We start from the raw sequence: 23,303 nt of genomic DNA, 5'->3' as shown, positions 1-23,303 counted from the left end.
CGAAGTTCTCTGGGCGGTTCACAAAAATTAAAACCATAATAAAACAACCAACAGTCTAAAAACACAAATACAAAATACAGTATAAAAAACACAACCAGGATAAAACCACGCAGCAGAAATTGATATAAGATTAAAATACAGAATTACAACAGTAAAATTTAAGTTAAAATTAAGTGTTAAAATACTGAGAAAATAAAAAAGTCTTCAGCTCGCGACGAAAGGAGTGCAGTGTAGGCGCCAGGCGGACCTCTCTGGGGAGCTCATTCCACAGCCAGGGTGCCACAGCGGAGAAAGCCCTCCTCCTAGTAGCCACCTGCCTCACTTCCTTTGGCAGGGGCTCACAGAGAAGGGCCCCTATGAATGATCTTAAGGTCCGGGCAGGTACATATGGGAGGAGGCGTTCCTTCAAATAACCTGGCCCCAAACTGTTTAGGGCTTTGAATGTTAATACCAGCACTTTGAATCAGGCCCGGACCTGGACTAGCATATATTTAAACAAGTAAAATTTGTCCCATTATGCAATAATTGTATTTAGGAAAACAAATTAAAGTACATTTAGGATGCAATCCTATGCATGTTTAGACAGAAAAAAAATCCTACAAGTCTCACCATTCTTCAGGCAGTATGATTGGCTATGGAATAGTGGGAGTTGCAGGACTTTTTCTGTCTAAACATGCATAGGATTACACCCTTAATGTGATTTAAAGGTTATGTTATGTAGAAATTGTGTTGGAATACAACAGCACATACTTCCTTTACGTTGCTTAAATTTAAGGGGTGTGTGTGAGAACAGATAGACTGAAAACTGCTGACACAGTAATAGATTTTAACAACCCAAAAAACTATGCATAATATGCTGACAAACAGTTATCTATTTCAATTTTTACAACTTGTACAATAATTAAAAATTAGTACAATACTAATTTTTGTTTTTATTCCCTTACATTTCCCACGTACAAATCAATGAGATATAGTCAGTAAAACAATTCAGGAAGGCTAACAGTCTTTTGCAACAAAACCAAACAATTTTGTGGAACCTTAAAGACAAATTTCTTATGCCATAAACCAGGCTCCCCCAACCCAGTGCCCTCCAGATGGTTATGTACCATTTTGAGTTCATAAATACTGTCAATTAGAAGCATGACTGTTCTGCTTGCTAGCCTTCTGGGTTCTAAACCAGACGTATATAAAAAAGCAGCTATGTTAGTAGACTATGCTTTCCATGAAAAGATACAGGATTGAGATTTCTGCATCCATGGTTTAATCCCTTGGCAAATATTGCCACCACTTAAAACAACATTTGTCCTTTAAATAAAAAGTATTACAAATATTTTCAAATGGAAGCAAGGATTTTTGGAATTCTAAGACCTCTTGAGTCATTTAAAAGGTCAGTATGCAGTCCATGGGCTATATGCTTCCAGCTCTGGTCATGCATTTGAAATGGCTTACATATAACTAATTCTATTATGCTACAATGAATGATCCTGATGGCTTCTTAAAATCTGTTCTGGTTCCACAGATATAGGAGTCTAAAAATAAATACTTTGTGACTACAAACTGAGGTGACACTAATATGGTATATATTACTATATATTGTATGCAAAGTATTATATGTGTATGTGTGTGTGAGAGAGAGCATTGTGTATACACCATGCATAGTGTCAAAATGTGTGGTTTATACCTAAACTTATCAAATTAAGCTGACCCCCACCATCATTCTGCTATAGATGTGCCAGATGTCATGACTCAGGAGTCCAGCAGTGACATGGATTCTGATGTCAATGATCCAGTGGTGCCAACAGAGGAAACTTCAGGTCTGAGCACCACTGCAGAGCCTCCAGAGTCCCCCAAGCCTAGCCCCAGCACTGGACCAGCACTCTCGTCTTCAAGAACCCCAATTCCAGGGAGCCAATGTCCCAATGCTGACAACATACCAGGCATGAGATCTAGTCCTTCATGGCTGTCCCTGGCCCACAAAACTTTTTGAGGTCAGTATTAGGACAACACAAAGTGCCCCAAGTCTATCTTTGACATCTGGAAAGTCTATTTTGCAAAGCATGACCATACACTTGCCTTCTTTCTCAGACAGTAACTCATTTCTCCCATGCTGCCCCTGAATGCCTCTGATCCTACATCTCCTTGTCCTGCTGGATCCTTGATCACTGTAGGAAACACCATTGATGCAAGGTTGTTTAGGTTCTCAGCACATAGCTCAAGTTTTCCTTTCAAACATCCACAGATCTGTTCAATGCCTTTTTAGCTTGCTTACTTTTTTCTTAAGGGAACGAGATATTTGCTTATTTGATCATGGCTACGTAAGTCATGATTCTCGCTACTGACTAGCTAAGGCCATGAGTGTCAGTCCCCAGTGCTTTGTACAGGACAGTACTTCTGTAGTAGATTTGGGGAACGGGTTGCCAGGTGCTCATCTGGAAATGCCACATGTCACTTTAAGAGTGTAGAGGGCATGCAGCAGCATCTTCAGCTCATGCATTCAACATATGCATGGTTGAGCTAACGAGAAGAATGGGCAAAGGCGTCATGCTGCTGGGTACCCATTTGCTGCCTCTTTAAATAATTCTTAGCATCTCCTGGAGAGAGCTTGGTAGATTTGCCTCCCAGCACAATCTTAATGCATGTTCTTTTGTGCAGAGTAGGAAGACATGAAACAAGGCAAGAAAAGATCACATAGGCATCAATAGAGGCAGGTTAAAAAAGTATAACGAGTGACACGAAATGGCCCTCTAAATCACCAAGGGGCATGGAGTGGGGTAGCAAACTCATAGACTGCAGCAACACTATGAAAATGAGCAAGAGATGGGAAAAGAGAGGGGACCATCAGGGCTCAGCAAGTGACCTGAACAGGTGAGATAAATGAAGTCTCAGAAGTCCCAAGACCTGCTTTATGGGAATGGAGCGGACGGGGGGAATCTTCTGCTGGTGCACAAAATGCATAAGAATAACGTTGATTTAACATTTCCTCTAGGAATAAAGGTGTGCGTTTTCAAAACTGAAACTGCCTTAGCAGTAAAAACACACCTTTCCTAACAATGTTGATTTGGCAGTTTAAAAAAATCAAAATATTCTGAAGATGATACTACATTTTCTATCCCAGGTAAATAGCTGAGCGATCAATCACATTTTTTTCTTTCTTTTTGGCTAGGGTACCACCATATAATCTTGTCCTGTGTACCAGTGTCAAAGTACTTCCAGTGCATATATTCTCAGGAATAGAAATGTAGGCTAGAGCCACAATTCATAAATGCTGTACTCTGGTACAATTATTAATTTTCATAGGGATGTTCTAAAATAAGAGGAGCATGGCTTGAAGTCTAGAATTCCTGATAAACTAGGAGCCTCTTAAGGTCAGACAATATTCACAGACTTTCATCTCAGATTTTCACACTTTTTACACAAAGTTCCACATTAATATTTGCATGTTTGGAGGTTAAGACCTTCCCCTTTAATATTGTTATAAGGGTTTAAATTAATATTATTAACCTGTTCTTCAGCTATTGTTCACAGAGTGGCTCTTACAGCATAAATAAGTCATTTCCCCTCAACACAAGCATCTCCTTTGTCTTTAATGTGCTTCTCACCAACAATGTAGTATTTTGCCTTTGCCAACATAGGCCTTAGCTAGACCTAAGGATTATCCCAGGCAAATGGAGAGGTCATCCCTGCCTGCTCCCGGTATCCCCTGTGTGTCATTTGGATGTACAGGGATGATCCTGGGATGATCCCAGGATATAGGCCTGGTCTAGCCATGGCCTTAGACTTGTTTTCTTATTCACCAATCCCAAGCATGGCTTCCTAAATGCCAGCAATATATGTGCATTGATATCAATGTGTGAACTTTCTGGGAAGGTTTTGCAACTGGAAGGATCATCATAGTTGCCAAATTGCTAGCAGTTTGGCTACTAATCTGCAGAATAGCAACATAGCATTGCAATGATTCACCCACTGTGGACACTTGAAGGTGCTGATGTTGTGTTTCTCACCCAGGACAGCTAATGGTTCATGGATCTCAGCCACAGCAACTTCTGTGATTTCCAGAACTATGGCATTTACCCCACAGATCTTGGGCCTTGATACGTTTAAAGGCGTTTCATATACTATAGTAGAAATTACTTGTTCACTGCCCAGAGAATTTTGGTTATTAGGCAGTCTAAAATTGTACAAATAAATGTAAATAATAAATAAAATAGGTACACATCACAATTTGGCAACTTCACCATAACACAAGGGGTGACTACACATTGTTTTCAGAACACTGTTGAAATGCACATAGGGGTATTGCTATTGCTCTCATCTACCTGTTATGCGCTTCTCTATGGTATACAATACACGGAGTTTAAACAGTTCCTGTATCTGCCTCTCACACTATGGGGAAGATTTAACACGTCTGATTCTTCTGTTACATTGTGAAGTGATCCTAATAGTCATGAATTACTGGTCCACAAGTTATATTGCTTAGGTGAGAACATGAATGAAAGGGGGATACTTTTTCAGGTGCACAAAGGCAATGTGTGTATGAGACATGTTTGGAAATGCATCTCATATGGGTCTACTTATCAGAGAACTAAGCCTGACTACAGCACACGTTTGAATAGTGACAAATCCATTTGCTGTTACAGAGCATGTGAACCAGCCCATGTAGGCCCACCGCCATGTGCAATATTGGCCAGAATTGGAGCATGCTTACACGAACCCTTGCATTGTAAAGCATCACAGTACTCCACTGAACATCATGGGTGTGCTCTGCTTCAGAATACCAGATGTCATAGAGCTGATGACAGTCCAGTCAGTGTCCATCAGCTGTGAAGTTTTGACCTGGCAACCCTAGGCTGGGGAAAAAAAGATGAATCTCATTTCCCAAGGGCTAAACTATTACAGTCAAATTAGGCCCAATGTATTTAGAGTTCTTTTACATGAATGGCATTGCTATAATTGCTCCAGAGAAGTTAATATCAGGATATATAAATCCTTTCAAAATTCATTATTAACTTAAGCAGAAAAATAGTTATCTTCTAGAGTAAACTTGGTCATAGCCAGGATCAAGCTCAGCTATCATCAGTGGTCCTCACAAAATACTCTCAATATTGTGGGTGATCTGTTTTGTAGGCGTTCCCCCCACAGCCCATAGCTCTAGGAGGCCAGTTAAAGGGGAGGAGAAAATCTCACACTACTAACAGCGTAATTGCTAAAGTTTTATTATGGTTTTAATTTTTGTGAACTGCCCAGAGAGCTTCGGCTATTGGGTGGTATAAAAATGTAATTAATTAATTAATTAAAGAATAAGACCTTTTTTCTACTAAAAATTCTTACCACCCCAATTAATCCAAGCCTCATTCTTCATTTATAGGTGGTTTTATGCAAATATAGTAATGCGACCAATACTTTCATTTCGGAGCTGCAGATCTAAAATATGATGTTGGTTAGAAGTTGTTGCTTCTTGTTGGCTCTACAAGCATTTCTGGAGTCTGGAGCTCAAATATCCAACCCCTGCAACTGTACAGAATCCCCCAGAGGGTGACATTGATTTACCTCAGCTAGTGAATCTGGCCTGAAGATTCATAAATACCACTGAATAAATATCTCCTAATAAACATTTGTGGGTTGTCAGCAGATGTCTTCCACTTCCTGTCTCAGACTCTCAGCCCAATGTGCTTTCAGAGCCAAACTCTGCTTTTCTTCACATTCCTGTAGCCTCCAAAACGAAGCATATCATAATTTGTCCATTTTGTGAAAACACTCTGAAAATATGTATTAAATTTAAAAACACATTGACAATGTAGGTAGTTTAAGTAGATAAAGATATTGTCCCCGCATAATTTGTAATCCAAACATTGCAACCAAGTGATAGCAAAGAGGTTTAATCTGAAATTGACTATAAAGTGCATGCAAGTGCAGAGTTTAGCTGCAATCCCAGAATTTCTCTTCCTTTGAACTCCTCTCATCTCCAATCTTTCTAAACCCAACTGCCTGCAAAAAGCTGTTTCTGCGCTGCTGCCAGTGACCATTATTTGTCTCATGCCTCCACCAGTAGTTGCTCTCAGTCAGTAGAACAGGAAATTGGAGCAAAGCTCAAGGTAAACATTATTCCACTTTAGTTGGTTTCCTGGGTCATGGTCCTGTTAACAATACTAGTAGCTGAAAGAAACAGAAGCTGATGGAGACAACACAATGGCTCAAGGAACTGAAAGCTTTATTGAATCAATCAAATGACAGAAAATATGTAATGATAGTAAATCATAAGTGATATGAATGAAATTACAATTACGTACGCAAATTTATGACTTGGTCTAAGGGTTCCAGGCTCATGACTGGCCACTCACAAAAGTTTCCTGGTCAGTTTCATGAGGCTGCAACCCACCAGTGCGCCTCTCATTCTTTCTGTGCTTTAAATGAAAACAGAAAAAAAGTAGTAACAAAAAGATCACCTTTCCATTTCAGGATGCAAAAAGGAAATCTGACATAAGAGGCACAAGAAGAGGCAGACCAGAGCCATATTGTAACTGTATAAATGGAACATATAAAACTCCTGGTTAAAGGGGGTGGGGGGAGAGGAGAGAGAGAAGGGAAGTGTGTGTCAAGGGAGAACGTCATGATTGTGGGACAAAAACGGAAGCCAGAAAGCTGAGGTAAAGCTGTGGGATTTTCCTGGTGTAGAAATGCTCTAAATTACTAGCCTCGTTTATTTAAATGTATATCCCATCTTTCCATTAAAAATAGTTCTCAGGGTGGCTAAAAATGTATCAGCTGGGGATGATTTAGTTTAGTGGTCCCACCTTAGACTCTCAACATGGGACCCACTTTCACAATTTCCCAACATGGCTGCAACAGCAACCCACTTTTGGGTCACAACCCACCAGTTGAAGACCACTGATAACTGGTTTCCCCCTCTTCTCTGCTAAGGAATTCAGTGTCAGTGTAAGGAGAGAACAGCAAGTAGGTAGAGACAAGGATTGCAAGGATTTTATGGCACTGACAGTCTGATGGAGAGCAGTGAACTATGGGACACTTGTTGGGATATTTAATCCTGGACTATCACCTAAGCACAACCTGTATATCTATTGATAAATGCAAATATTATGACATATTATAAATCTCCTATGACCTCTTTCCAAAGGAAATCCATCCATGGTAAAGTGGTATACACCCCGAAACCTCTGAGCACTGGTACAAATGGAGTTGAGCATAATAGTATATTAATCCACTGGTTCCATTTCCACATCCATAGGCAGGTCAAAATTCCAGTTACCATCACCTGCAGCAGGACCAATTTCAGAATCATACCAAGTTTCCCATTTATCTTTAATTACTGAGAGGATCGATGTCATCAAATAGCCAAATTCAATTATGTTGCGCTTTTTGCATTTGCTTCCATAAAGGTAACCAGCAGCATGCAATGCAACTAGCTGGCCATTCTTGTCAAACACAGGTGAACCGGAGGACCCATGGTAGAAAGAAGTATCATAGGTGACTATATCAGGGTTATTTACTATTTCTGAGAAACCTCTTGGATTGTACAAATGGATGCACTTGTTACCCTTTGCATCATAACCATAATTGAAGTTCTTGGATTCAGTCCCCTGGCCCTGTTGGAGACGATGAGTGGTCTCGTGTTGACGTTGAAATACATTTACAACAAAACAGCCATCTATAGACTTTGCTTCTCCATCTGGATGGCCAATGATGTAAATAAGACCATTATATGGTGGAGGGGAAGATAAGTGCACCAAGCCCCCAGGAAGCCTACTTTCATTGCCACTTTCCTTCAATTTCAAGACAGCAAAATCAAGAGCTGCATCTGATATTTCAAACCACTCCTCAATTGAAAACCAGTCATTTTCCTTAGGGTGTTTGTCTTCATATGAGAAAGTTACACGGGCCAACTGGCTAATTTTGCGTGCCCACTCATTTTCTTCAACTCTTTCTCCAACTATCAACTTTATCACATGGTGGCAGGTTAGTATGTACCTATCACACAAGACAAAGCAAGTAGCAACACCTTTTTCAGCAATTCCCCACTCTATATAGCCGACTGAGTCACTGTGATTAGAATGGATCTTTAGCATCTTTATCAGAATGGAGTTTTTTATCTCCTTGCCAAAGGCTTCTTTGTAAACTCCAAGGACATTTTTATTCTTGCCTTGCTTTGGGACATTTTCAAAGAACTTGTTAATGATGCAACTTTGTTCCTTCAAGTCAGGATACAGGTTCAAGAGACCAGGTTTAAAACAATGAGAAGGATTGAGCTTCCTCTTATGAGAAGTCTGAGGAATCAGTTCATTATTTGGACCACCAGCAGATTTACCACGTCTTGGAGCCTTCATTTCCAGCTTTAAACACTTTTCAGATAAAATGTCAACTGGATAAGAGTTAGATATGGACTTTTTACCATCCATCAATACCCAATCTTTTTCAACAAGCTCATCTAAAAAGCGGCCATCTTTGCATAGAGCATCCTTTATGGTTTCCCCTTTGGGGGCAAAAACACACAGTCTGCAGCGTTGATGAATAAACGGCATACATCTAATTATCCTATGGGTTCGTGTCCCATTGATTGTTCCATTTTGTTCAACATAGAACAAGACACATTTCTTCTTCCTCTCATACGGGCGATATCCTAAACTATCACGGCTTTCAATTTTGCTAATTTTGAAAAAACGCATTTCAAATTGGGAGCCGTTACGAATGTACCTCAGAGGCATCCCCAGATTAATGGATCCCTCGATTCCTTTCTTTCCTATTAAGTAGATCTGCTTGTCCTTGCCCTTCTCTTTGTTTATCCGAGCACTAACATCTGTAGCAGCGTTGAGAGCAGTAAGCACATTGTCCTGGATTCTGCCTCTCACCACATGCTCCTTTGCATCATCACATAACTTCACAGTGAATTCTCGTTCTTCATCCACTAACTCCTCACTGCCAGTTGAAGCCTTTCTTATAAGATTATTTCCAATTTCTGTCACAGGACTTGGTCTTAGCTTCTTGGTGCTTGAGCTTGCTTCAGAATTCTCATTATTGCTCTAAGAAAAGACAAGAAATTTTAAAAACGTTTTGCTTATGTGTTTTACTTTTTTTAAAAAAAAGTCCACTAATTGTGAAACCTTATTATATGGATAAACACTCCTTAATAGTTACTGAGGTACATTTTCTCTGAAACTATTTACCTGCTTCTTGAAGGATAATGCCTGATCAGCACAATTGGATTCTCCATACCATTTTAACAGCTAAAAGACTGATATTACATCATTGGAAAGATAAATGTTCACCTCCTATAATGCAATGGATTGAGGACCTAACAATGCTCTCAATATTTGAACAGGTGGCAGCATATACATGCCACTTGTGAATGGATACTTATATGGATATTTGGTCTGCTTTTGTGGAGGTTAATGTATAATTCTTAGAAACCCATAGTTTCATATATATGTATATATCATTATTATTATCATTATTATTTATTACATTTCAATACCACCTTGTAGCTGAAGCTCTCTGGACATTTTACAATGATATACACATTTCATATGCATAAACTGAAATTGCTATATTTATAAGAACGTAAGAAGTGCCCTGCTGGATCAGACTGAGGGTCCATCTAGTCCAGCATTCTGTTCACACAGTGGCCAACCAGCTGTTGACCAGGGACCAAGTAAGCAGGACGTAGTGCAACAGCACCCTCCCACCCATGTTCCCCAGCAACTGGTGCACACAGGCCCACTGCCTCAGATACTAGAGGTAGCACATAACCATCAGGGCTAGTAACCATTGATAGCTTTCTCCTCCAGGAATTTATCCAACCCCCTTTTAAAGCTATCCAGGTTGGTGGCCATCACTACATCTTGTGATAGTGAATTCCATAATTTAACTATGTGCTATGTGAAGAAGTCCTTCCTTTTATTTATCCTGACTCTTTCACCAATCAGTTTCATGGGATGACCCCGGTTTCTAGTATTTTGAGAGAGGGAGAAAAATGTCTCCTTATCCACATTCTCCATACCATGCATAATTTTGTACACCTTTATCATTTCTCTCCCTAGCCTCCTTTTTTCCAAATTAACAATTCCCGCTGTTGTAACCTTCCCTCATAGGGTGTGTGTGTGTGTGTGTGTGTGTGCTCCAGTCCCTTAATCATTTGAGTTGTCTTTTTCTGCACTTTTCCCAGCTCTGTATCTTTTTTTGGGAGCCAATAGGCATATATCTCAGAGGCATCCCCAGATTAAAGGATCCCTTGATTCCTTTCTTTCCTATTCAGTTGATCTGCTTGCCCTTGCCCTTCTCTTTGTTCATCCGAGCACTAACATCTTTAGCAGCGCTGAGAGCAATAAGCACATTGTCCTGGATTCTGCCTCTCACCACATGCTCTTTTCCATCATCACGTAAATTCACAGTGAATTCTCGTTCTTCATCCACTAACTCCTCACTGATAGGCGGAGTCTCTCTTGTAAGATTATTTCCAATTTCTGTCACAGGACTTGGTCTTAGCTTCTTGGTGCTTGAGCTTGCTTCAGAATTCTCATTATTGCTCTAAGAAAAGACAAGAAATTTTAAAAACTCTTTGCTTATGTGTTTTACTTTAAAAAAAAAGTCCACTAATTGTGAAACCTTATTATACGGATAAACACTCTTTAATAGTTACTGAGGTACATTTTCTCTGGAACTATTTACCTGCTTCTTGAAGGATAATGCCTGATCAGCACAATTGGTATGGAGAATCATAAGATTCTCCATACCATTTTAACAGCTAAAAGACTGATATTACATCATTAGAAAGATAAACATTCACCTCCTATAATGCAATGGATTGAGGACCTAACAATGCTCTCAATATTTGAACAGGTGGCAGCATATACATGCCACCTGTGAATGGATACTTATATGGATATTTGGTCTGTTTTGTGGAGGTTAATGTATAATTCTTAGAAACCATATATATATATATATATATATATATATATATATATATATATCTCATTATTATTATCATCATCATCATCATCATCACAATCATTTATTACATTTCGATACCACCCTGTAGCTGAAGCTCTCTGGACATTTTATAATGTTATATACATTTCATATGCAGAAACTGAAACTGATATATTCATAAGAACATAAGAAGTGCCATGCTGGATCAGACTGAGGGTCCATCTAGTCCAGCATTCTGTTCACACAGTGACCCCAGTTTCTAGTATTTTGAGAGAGGGAGAAAAATGTTTCCTTATCCACATTCTCCATACCATGCATAATTTTGTACACCTTTATCATTTCTCTCCCTAGCCTCCTTTTTTTCCAAATTAAACAATTCCAGCTGTTGTAACCATCCCACATAGGGGAGATGCTCCAGTCCCTTAATCATTTTAGTTGCCTTTTTCTGCACTTTTTCCAACTCTATAATACCTTTTTTTTAGGTGTGGTGACCAGAACTGTACACAGTATTCTAAGTGTGGCCACACCATAGATTTGTACAAAGATAGTATGATACTGGCAGTTTTATTCTCAATTCCTTTTCTTATAAGGTCTAACATGGAGTTTGATTTCTTTACAGCTGCCGCCCACTAGGTTGGCATTTTTATCGAGGTGTCCATCAAATCCTCAAGCTCTTCAAATTTATGTAGCTAGCTACACTTTTTTCATTTCCTCTTTTTCATTTTGTTTATTTATTTATTTACACAAGTGACCCTAATGAGAAAAGGAGTCAAAGATAAGTGGGAGTATTTAAAAAAGGAAAATTTAAAGGCACAATTTCAAACAAATCGAACAAAGAAAAAAGTTAGAAGACAAAGACATTTGATAAACAAATGGTCAAGGAACACATAATTGAATGAGTTCAAATCTCTAGGGCCCAATGAACTGCATCATAGAATAATGAAGGAGCTAGCAGAAGAACTCTCAGAACCACTGTCTATTATTTTTGCGAAATCATGGAAGATGGGTGAGGTGCCGGACGAATGGAGGAGGGCCAATGTTGTCCCTATCTTCAAAAAGGAGGAACCTGGGAACTACAGACCAGTCAGTCTGACATCCATCCCTGGGAAAATTATGGAGCAGATTATAAAGAAGTCGGTGTGTAAGCACCTTGAAACAGCGATTACTAGAAGCCAACATGGATTTGTCAAGAACAAATTCTGTCAGACTAAGATATATTATGCTGTGGACATACTATATCTTGACTTCAGCAAAGCTTTTGACAAAGTGCCCGATGATATTCTGATTAACAAACTAGTTAAAAGTCGGCTAGATGAAACAACTATTAGGTGAATCCACAGTTGGCTACAGAATTGGACTCAAAGAGTGCTTATCAATGGTACCTTCTCAAACTGGGGGGGAGGTAACGAGTGGGGTACCACAGGGCTCAGTTCTGGGCCCAGTGCTCTTCAACAATTTTTATTAATGATTTGGATGAGAAGGTGCAGGGAACGCTTATCAAACTTGCAGATGACACAAAATTGGGTGGGATAGCTAATATCCTGGAAGACAGAAACAAACTTCAAAGTGATCTTGATAGGCTGGAGTGCTGGGCTGAAAACAACAGAATGAAATTTAATAGGGATAAATGCCAAGTTCTACATCTAGGAAAAAGAAACCAAAGGCACAGTTACAAGATGGGGGATACTTGGCTCAGCAATACTACAAACGAGAAGGATCTTGGAATTGTTGTAGATCACAAGCTGAATATGAGCCAACAGTGTGATGAGGTTGCAAAAAAAGCAAATGCTCTTTTGGGCTGCATTAATAGAAGTATAGCTTCCAAATCTATTTCCTCTATTCGGTACTGGTTAGACCTCATCTTGAGTATTGCATCCAATTCTGGGCACCACACTTCAAGGATGCTGACAAGCTGGAGCATGTTCAGATGAGGGCAATGAGGATGATCAGGGGTCTGGAAACAAAGCCCTATGAGGAGAGACTGAAAGAACTGGGCATGTTTAGCCTGGAGAAGAGAAGAACTGTCACTTGAGGCACAGGTGAACTCAGTGGCAAAGAGTACCTTTTATCAGCTTAGGTTGATATACCAACTACGCCCTTATCTGGACAGAGATAGCCTAGCTACAGTTATCCATGCTCTGATAACCTCTCGTTTGGATTACTGCAATGCGTTATACGTAGGGCTGCCTTTGAAAACGGTCCGGAAACTTCAGCTGGTACAAAACAGGGCAGCCCGTTTACTAACAGGGACTGGCTGGCGAGTTCACATTACACCAGTCCTTTTACAACTTCATTGGCTGCCAGTCCAGATCCGGGCCCGATTCAAAGTGCTGGTATTGACATTTAAAGCCCTAAACGGTTTGGGGCCAGGTTATTTGAAGGAACGCCTCCTCCCATATGTACCTGCCCAGACCTTAAGATCATCTACAGGGGCCCTTCTCCGTGAGCTCCTGCCAAAGGAAGTGAGGCAGGTGGCTACTAGAAGGAGGGCTTTCTCCACTGTGGCACCCCGGTTGTGGAATGAGCTCCCCAGAGAGGTCCGCCTGGCGCCTACACTGCACTCCTTTCGTCGCGAGCTGAAGACCTTTTTATTCTCTCAGTATTTTAACACTTAATTTTAACTTAAATTTAAATTTTACTGTTTTAACTCTGTATTTTAACCTTATATCAATTTTGCTGCATGGTTTTATCCTGGTTGTGCTTTTTATACTGTATTTTGTAATTGTGCTTTTAACATGTTGGTTGTTTTATTATGGTTTTAATTTTTGTGAACCGCCCAGAGAGCTTCGGCTATTGGGCAGTATAAAAATGTAATAAATAAATAAATAAATAAATAAATAAATAAGCTTGAGGAGAGACATGATAGCACTCTTCAGATACTTGAAAGGTTGTCACACAGAGGAGGGCCAGGATCTCTTCTCAATCATTCCAGAGTGCAGGACATGGAATAATGGTCTCAAGTTACAGGAAGCCCGATTCCGGCTGGACATCAAGAAAAAACTTCCTGTTAGAGCAGTATGACAATGGAACCAGTTACCTAGGGTGGTTGTGGGCTCTCCCACACTAGAAGCATTCAAGAGACAGCTGAACAGCCATCTGTCAGGGATGCTTTAAGGTGGATTCCTGCCTTAAAGCAGGAATGCCTTAAGTCAATTAAGGCATTAATTGAAAGCAGGGGGGGGGGGTTTGGACTCCATGGCCTTATAGGCCCCTTCCAACTCTACTATTCTATGCTTCTATGATTTATTTGGTATGGTTGACATTTACAATAAAAGCTTTGTCCTCTGCATCATTGCTATTAATATAATTGGAGATTATGTTTGTTAGTGGAATAATGGCAGTGCCACAAAATAAATGAACAAGTATTGGAAATGGACATTAATTGTAAAAGTTATTTATTTGCTAAGTGCAGCAGCCTAACTTATTTAGATGCAAGTCACTCTAAATTTATTCAGAACTCAAACCTGATTTAAACTGAAGGGGGTGGGGCTATTTGGAATGTATAAAGTTGATATGATGCCTACATGTTTTCTGCTGCTGCTTCACTAAATTTCAGCAGTAAAACACAGCTTGTTCAATTGAAAGGGGAAATCTTACCTTTTAAAAAAAATATATCAAGGCTCCCATGCCTTTGAAAGTTACTCAACAAACAATGCAATAAACAAATTCATATCTAGAAGCAATGCAGTGAGGAGGAAAGCTGTACCTGTTACTCTGTTGTCTGTGATAACAGCTTTCAAAGGCATAGGGACCCTGGAAGATTGGCAACACCATTTCTCCATGTTGCTTTATGAAACCTAAGTTTCTTGATAGTCTGAAATCTATATTTATAGATAAATCATTTTATGAAGACATAAAAAAAATACAAACACATTTCTTGCTACTGCAGCCTTTAATAAACAGAAAGGAAGTAAAAGTCGGCAGTGGCAGTGTTCAACCAGGGATAACAGGAGATTTTTAAAACACATGTTTCTTGTTAATGTCATAAAATAAAAACATCCCGTTACTACCTCAATCTTTCATAAGTTCTTTTAAAGACTGAGGTTAGGTAATCCCTCTCCAGAATAAACCAGTGTAATACCTTCAGAAAACGCAAGACATTTCCATCACTAGTCTTTCGTTTAGCAGGATGCTTGTTCTTGCTGCAAGAAGGGTTACTGGGATGCTTCTCGCCACGAGGAGAGTTCATATTGACTTAAGCAGATACAACTGAGGGGAGGAAAAGTCAGCAGTTTCAGAAATGATTAGGTGATAATGGGCTGCTTGCCTTATTTTGTGGTCCCCCCCTAATATGGACTACTAAAATATTCCACCATCACCGCCACTCCTCACCTTTACACTGGAAGGGGTGAACAGAGTCCTCCTATTATGCTCCCCACAAGATTCAAGCACTCTGTTATACTGCAGCACCTTTAGGGGAGGTATTTAAGGAAATAAATATTAACATACTGTATTGTATTTAGTAATAGTAAGACCAAAAACACTGTTCTGTAATATACAGCAAATGATAACTCTAGTTTTGTCACTTACCAAAAAAAAACCCCATCCTCTATTATTATTATTATTATTATTATTATTATTATTTATTTATATAGCACCATCAATGTACATGGTGCTGTACAGAGTAAAACAGTAAATAGCAAGAACCTGCCGCATAGGCTTACAATCTAATAAAATCATAGTAAAACAATAAGGAGGGGAAGAGAATGCAAACAGGTACAGGGTAGGGTAAGCAGGCACAGGGTAGGGTAAAACTAACAGTAGAAAGTAACAGTAGAAGTCTGCACAACATCAAGTTTTACTCTCCACACCATCCCCCAAAGCCCCTTTGTATAGCACTCCTGCACTACATAACTTTCACTGTACCACAGCAGTGGCACTAATCAATAGTTACTGAAGCTCTGACACACACTCATAGAGGTCAGATGTCCCCCTCTGAGAGCTGACCTCTCTCTCCACATTTGGAGGGGGGGACCTGAAAAATCTTACGTTCCCCAGGACACCCTCCCAGGAACCACAGGATTTCAGCCAAAATGTATCTAAAGTAACTTTCCCCCAATCATTGGAAGAGGGTCACACTCTTCCAAAATGTTCATCAAGGTCACATTTCCCATAAAACATGTGCTTAGTCCTGGGAACAAATTTTATATAACAGAATCTGCAATGAGTTAAACTCGTTAGCTTTAAGTTAACAACCATGCAATACATGAACAGCCAAACAGTGAGGAATGTTTAGGACATGTTATCAACTTCAACAAATGTTATCTTGAAATTCCAAACAATTATTTTTAAAACCATATTTAATATATGTCAACTTTAGGTGTGCTCTACTTCCAGACCTACCATATCACTGCTAATTACTGGGAGCATGCAGTACAAAAAGTAAATCAATACAAGAGAATGCATGTCTGTCCATCTTTGCTATAATTCCACAACCATGAAACTTAAAAACCTGAAATTTGGTATGCACACTAAGGGGGGGGGGGGCTACGGATGTGCTCCTCAGGGTTATTCTGTTATTAAAACACATTAACTAATTTTAATGTGTCCAAGTGCCATGACTAGCCCTGCTCCCCATTTTGGAAGAAGGTGTTTCAGGTAATCAGTCAGAATCAGACTCTGAAGTAGAGGAGTCAGCACCAGACACAGGCCAGCCTGTACCAGTGGGGGAGAGAGCTCTCACGCTGGTCATGATCTCTCTCCAGAGCTTATCTCATCAAGGGCAAATCATACAGAGGCGGCGGGAAGCCAACATTCTCCCATAGGAGAGGGCGACAGGCTACCCTAGCTGATATAAAAAAGGATAAAAAAGGATGATAATGGTAGATATCTTATGATAAAGGGACAAATTGAAGGTAAAGCATATACATTAGTTAATGTTTATGCCCCCAATGAGAGACATAGAGAGTTTTATATGGAATTATTTAAAGAAATAGAAGAGTTTAAGGAGGGGTATGTTATCTTAGCTGGGGACTTTAATATGGTAATGGATAATAGATTGGACAGGTCAAACCCCACTAATGCGGAAAAGAGAAATAACATTACTATATTGAATAAATTAGTAAGAGAAAAAGATTATGTGGATTGTTGGCATTTACTTAGTGGGGCGAATCCTGGCTTTTCTTACTACTCTCCAGTTCATCATACATACTCTAGGATAGATTATATATTCGTTTCAAAAGAGTTTGCAACTAAGGTATGTAAAATGGAAACGGGGGTAATAAAGGTAACAGATCACGCATTGCTAAGTTTAGAGTTTACAGTTAGAAAGAATTATAAAGAAGCGTTTAGGTGGAAATTAAATACAAAAATTTTGAAGTATAATAAAGTGGTAGAAAAAATGCAGAGGGAACTGTCAGAGACTTGGGAAATTAATGAAAAGGGTGGAATGATAAGGGCAGTTGTTTGGGATACCATGAAGGCGGTAGCAAGAGGGATTTGTATTAGGGAAACGTGTAATTTAAGGAGGCAACAGCTTGCAGCGCAGGAAAAGTTGGAGGTAGAGATTAGGAAGTTGGAGAAAGAAGGATAAACAAGGGAATTATTGTCATATAATGAAGGGTAAAATAAAAAAAAATCAAGAATTTTATCAAGAATTATATAAGGGAAAGGATATTCAAAAAAAGAAGTTGGAAGCTTATATAGAAAAGTATATAAAGAAGGGAATAAAAATAGAACATAAAGAGTTAATGGAGAAGGTAATAACTCAAAGAGAAATTGAAGAGGTAATTGAGAATTTGAAAGTGGGTAAATCACCTGGGGTAGATGGTTTAGGATCGGAATATTATAAGGTTTTTAAAACCTTCTTAGTACCGAAATTATTGAAGCTGTACAATTCCATATTGGAATGAGAAAGGACACCAGAATCATGGGAACATTCATTAATAATTTTAATACCAAAACCAGATAAAGATTTGACTGTCCCTGATTCATATAGACCTATTTCATTAATAAATCAAGATGCTAATTTTTTTTCAACTATTTTAGCAAGGCGGTTGAATAAATTTATAGGTGAATACATAGGGGAAGATCAATGTGGATTTGTAGCAGGCAGACAAATGCATAACTTAGTGGGAAGAGTTTTAAATGCAATACAGGTGATAAAAAAGTCTAAAATTAAAGCGGGAATTTTGGCATTGGATAGTTTCAAGGCTTTTGATTGTGTGAGCTGGTAAGCTTTAAAGATGGTTTTAAATAAAATGGGATTTGGAAATAAATTTAAAGCTATAATAGAACAGTTGTACTCTCAAAATATGGCCGTAGTGGTAGTGAATGACGGAGTTACGGATAAGATACGACTAGCCAGAGGGACAAGACAAGGATGTCCACTCTCGCCGGTCCTGTTTGTAATGGTAATGGAATTATTGGCGAATGCAATAAGAGATGATGGGGAGATAGAAGGAATAGGTAGTATTAAAAAAAATAAAACTGAATATGTTTGCAGATGATACCTTGCTAACTATTAAAAATCCAATAGGAAAGATGGGAAGAATTAAACAGCAACTGAGAGAATTTGAGGATATTACTGGGTTAAGAATAAATTGGTCCAAATCAGAGATGATGTTATTTAATTATACTAAAAAGGAAGAGAAGGATTGGGAAGAAAAGGGAAGAGAAATGAGAGTTAAGGAACAGATTAGATATTTGGGAATTAAAATTACACAGAATTTAGAGAGTTTAGAGAAAGAGAATTTAAATAGTTTAAAAAAAGAGATTTTAGTAAAATTGGAAAAATATAAAAGATTAAATTTATCCTGGTTTGGAAGAATAACATTAATAAAAATGAAGATTTTAGCAAAGATTAATTTTTTGTTTAGGATGTTACCAATAAAAATTTCAGAATCAGAGATAAAAAGTTGGCAAAATATTATAAACAATTATTGTAATGGAGATAAGAAAGCGAGGGTAAATAAGAATAAATGGTATTTAAGTCAAAAAAAGGGAGGATTGGGTCTCCCAAATATTAAACTATATTACGTAGCTAATAGGCTAAGACATATTGTGGAGGCAATTATAGGAATAGGAGAATTAGATTGGATGGATGCTAAAACTACAAGTAATATAGAGATTAATTTGGAAAATGTATTTTTTAGGGAAGGGAAAAAAAATGGGTGGAAAATATAGGTAACCCGCTCTTGAGGTTTCACTGGGAAATTTGGAGTAAAGATAGATCACCTCTATCACCGGTAATAATGCTAAAGAATTTCCCAGAGGAATTAAAGAGTAGATTAAGTAAAGTTTTAATAGAAAAAAATAAAATGAAATTAAGGGAATGGTTAAGAGGAATGAATACAAGAGAGGATATGGAAGAGGTTTTAAAAGATAAAAAATTAACTTGGTTAAATTATTGGCAATTAGAACAGTGGACTAAAAAGTGGGTAAGAGAAAATGGAGATTGTAGAGAATTGACGAAGTTTGAGGAATTAATAGTTAAGAAAGAAAATGATAAGGGAAAAAGAATAGCGTTAAAAGGGTTAATGAGTGAAATATATAGAATATTGGTGGAGAAAGGGTTGATGGATAGTTCAGGTAAAATGGTTTGGGAGACAGACTTGAATGTACAAATAGGACAACAGAGCTGGGAGGGACTATGGAAACAAAGAGCGTTGAGAAATATGTCAGTAAGAATAAAAGACAATTATTTAAAATTATATGGAGGTGGTACCTAACCCCGGTTAGATTAAATAAGATAAATAATCAGCATTCAGCAAATTGTTGGAGAGGATGTGGGGGAAAAGGAACGTATTTACATATGTGGTGGGAATGCAAATATGTACAAAAATTGTGGAAGATGGTGTTTTTGGAGATTGAAGAAATTGTGGGAATGAAGATAGAACGAACACCAAAAGTTGCATTACTGTCACTATTTGAAGATTTTAAATGTAAAAAAGAAATCAAGGAATTGATAACGAATTTGCTGACTGCAGCAAGATTGATTGTAGCTAGGAACTGGAAGATTCAAGGGGAATATTCTATTGAAGAATGGTACAAAGAAGTATGGGATATAGCTATTAATGATAAATTGACTTGTAATATTAAATGGAGAAGAGGTATAGCTAAAACAAATGATTTTGAAGGAATTTGGAAACAGTTCCTAATATTTGTGTTTTCTAAGGGAAGTGGGAAACCACCAGTAGAAGAAAGTATGAGATTTTGGAATCAGGAATGAGATCCTGAGGTGGGGGGTGCACGTATATGTTAAGTTGATTATGTTATATAGAGATGATACTGAAGTTATTCAACATTTATGTAGTATGTTGTTTTTGCTTTAATTGTACTGGTGTATGTTTAAGTATTGTAGAAAATAAAAAATTATGATGTTCACACTAACATTCACAACAAAGCCTGCAATATCAACAATCTAATATACATATGGTGAACTATTCACATGAAGCGTCTTTTTATATAAACAGTAGTCCGGTACTAATTGCTGTTTCGAAGATTCTTCCTCAGTATGACGCCACTAAGTTTACAGAAGGAGCCACGGCTACACAATTAGAAAGAAACCCACCAGGGTTTATCACCATATCATTCTCGTTTCCTCAAGCCGACAAGTCATGCTCAATCCGACAAGGTTTGAGTGTTACCACTTTTATTATACTGTTGTTGTTTCCAAACCACAGCCTTCTATTTTCCTGATAGTTTTTCCTACATAAATTTTTGGACACTTACATTGCATGGCATAAATAACATAAACACTGCTGCAAGTTGAAAAATATCCTAAGGTATATGTTACACCATTGGATGGATTTTTGAATGTGATAGTTCTGGATGTATATTTGCAATAGCTATAATCTCAACATGGGTGATGGCCCCTGAGGCATGGTTGCACCTGGTAAAATGTTAGGTGGACATTCCTTGCAATCACTCCTGACCATCATATCTCTGATATTTCATGTTCTTCTAAAAGAAACTAAAGGCCTGTCCTAACAACCAGGGGTAACTTGTAAGCCATGCTAGTGTTTTCTTATGATCCCTTACAGGTGATTTGTGACATAATTGTATGTCAAACTGCAGTTGATCTGATTTGAGAGTGTGCTGTTGTTGCTGTTGTTCTCTCTCTCAAAAGATTAGCTCATTGTTGTTGTTTTATCTGCTCTGTTTATATATGTATTGTTACAGCCCCTTGAAAAAGGCCTAATAAAAAGCAAGAGGCCGAAGTTTTTCACCATAAAATTTGTCTGGACTTGTCTGAGACTTTTCTCCCCTTTTGTGTTCATCTTGGAGAGTCACCTGCCTTGCACTCTTGAATACTTACGCAACCAATAAATGCCAGTTTATTTTTGTATACTTAACTTTTGCACCACAATAAAAATATGTTGTATTATGTGGTGTAAATCAAATGGTAAAAAAGCCCCAAAAGTAGTTCTTAAGATGTGGCAGTGGCAGCAGCTTCCCAAGGTAATTAACTCCATTTTAATTCCAGGTTGTAAAACAACAAAATGTTAAAAAGTCAAAGGGTGTGTGTGAATACTTATGCAAGACACTGTACTTGCACACAGAAGATAACGGGTGTGGACATTTCTGAAAATTTGGAAATTTAAAATATTTGGCTCTCAATTGCCCTACATTTCTGCTAATTTGGGCAAACAGGTCTCCATGTTTTGGGGGGGGAATGCTGAGGTTCAAAAAGAACCCTTAGGGTACATCTCATTCTGCTGGCGAAACAAAACTATTTTTTTCTTATTTCCGCACCCACTACTAGAATTATCTATGCTTTGGTAAACTTTGAATGTATCATAGGTCTCCTCTTTCGAGAGATTTGAGAGATTTCTGCAGCTTATTTTCTCTTCTGCCTCTCTCTCTCTCTCTCTCTCTCTCTCTCTGTCTGTCTGCTTTGCACTGGTAACCTGCCACACTCTGCTTCAAGCTTCTCACCAGAGACACTAATAGGACCTCACCTGCTACAAGTGTTGAGGAAATGTGTGAATGGGCTGTTTTGTCTGTGCCCACCCTGTTTTGATGTAAGGCCTTTCTAATAGAAATTAAGTTCTATAGCAATTTGACCCAAACTGTAATGGAAAATATATTGAGCAACACTTGCTCAACCAACAAGAAGTGTTGACATATTAGTCAGAGTGTGAGCCTCCCAGCGAGGATTGCAATACCCATCTATGTATTGTTTTTCTAGTCTTAGAATTATCTGCACTCTGCACATGCATAAATGCCTTGTCTATCATTGGTTACTGTATTGCAAAACTGTATTATGATTGGTTTATTATATGAGGAAGTTCTGTTGTTGCTTCTGAGGATGTTACCCTATAAGTATCTTAGCATTGCCTGCAACTAGTGGGCAGTCCTTCAGAGCCTCTAGGGTTTGCCACCTTGCAGCACTGCAGGCTGATTGTAATAAACCTTTTCCAAGATGAGAGAAATTGTGTCTTGAGAGTTTTTGACTGCCGCTCAGCGAACCAAGGGAACCTGCCCTTTCGGGTTCCTCCACACAAGTCCACAATCTTAGTACTTGCCCTTAGAGAAACCATACTGCCCATAGAGAAACAAAGGACAATTCATGCCATAGGGATCCATAGGACAGTACTTGCCCATAGGGAAACACAGGACAGTACTTGCCCATAGGGACCCATAGGACAGCTCTTGCCCATAGGGAAACCATACTTGCCCATAGGGAAACATAGGACAGCACTTGCCCATAGGGAAACCATACTTGCCCATAGGGATCCATAGGAGAGTACTTGTCCATAGGGATTCATAAGACAGCACTCGCCCATAAGGAAACCATACTTGCCCACAGGGAAACATATGGTTTCCCTATGGGCAAGTACTATCCTTTGTTTCCCTATGGACAAGCATCATCCTGTGTTTCCCTATGGGCAAGTACAGTCCTATGTTTCCCTATGGGCAAGTACGGTTTCTCTATGGGCAAGTATGTTTTACCTATAGGCAAGTACTGTCTTTTTTTTTAGTTATGTCCCCACTACACTTTGTATATAGCATAAAGACGTGCACTGGCTTTCTCTTAACTAAGAATGAATCCTTCTACCCATCTTTGTCCCAATACAAACTACTTCCTAGAACTTTGGCAGAAGTTATTGAAGCCTAAAGTTACATAAGTACTCAGAATGCCTGCCTAATGCTGAAGGGGGAAAGGGACATTTCCCTTCCAAACCTCCCTCCCTCATTTAGCTAATGCGTTGACTGGCCATAGGCCATCGCTCAGGGCGGCGCTACCTTCCCAGCTCAGTTCAGCCGCCGCCACCAACCCACAGCGCACTGACGAGGGCAAAGAGAGAGAGAAAAAGACCCCCCTCCCAAGTCAACGCCTCCACCCCCAATTGAAAAAAGGCGCAAACCAGTCAACATTGCTTTTTCCACTCCAAACTTCTCGCACCTCTGCTCGTCTGGAA

General features: G+C 38.8%; 1 protein-coding gene across 1 annotated transcript; it reads right to left on the bottom strand.

Annotated features, from left to right (window-relative positions):
• Positions 1-7,167: 7,167 nt before the first annotated feature.
• Positions 7,168-23,303, bottom strand: LOC134393652 (serine protease FAM111A-like). The gene is made up of 5 exons (XM_063118713.1): positions 23,250-23,303; positions 15,271-15,348; positions 15,020-15,147; positions 10,366-10,536; positions 7,168-9,032 (listed from the first exon to the last, which is right to left on the bottom strand). The coding sequence occupies exons 3-5, from the start codon at positions 15,125-15,127 to the stop codon at positions 7,212-7,214; spliced, it is 2,100 nt and encodes a 699-aa protein (XP_062974783.1). The 5' UTR covers positions 15,128-15,147; positions 15,271-15,348; positions 23,250-23,303; the 3' UTR covers positions 7,168-7,211.

This window comes from Elgaria multicarinata, chromosome 2 (genome assembly GCF_023053635.1).
Source record: "Elgaria multicarinata webbii isolate HBS135686 ecotype San Diego chromosome 2, rElgMul1.1.pri, whole genome shotgun sequence".
Taxonomy (NCBI): domain Eukaryota; kingdom Metazoa; phylum Chordata; class Lepidosauria; order Squamata; family Anguidae; genus Elgaria; species Elgaria multicarinata.
The sequence above is the reverse complement of the archived record's forward strand: the minus strand, read 5'-3'. Positions and strand labels throughout refer to the sequence as shown.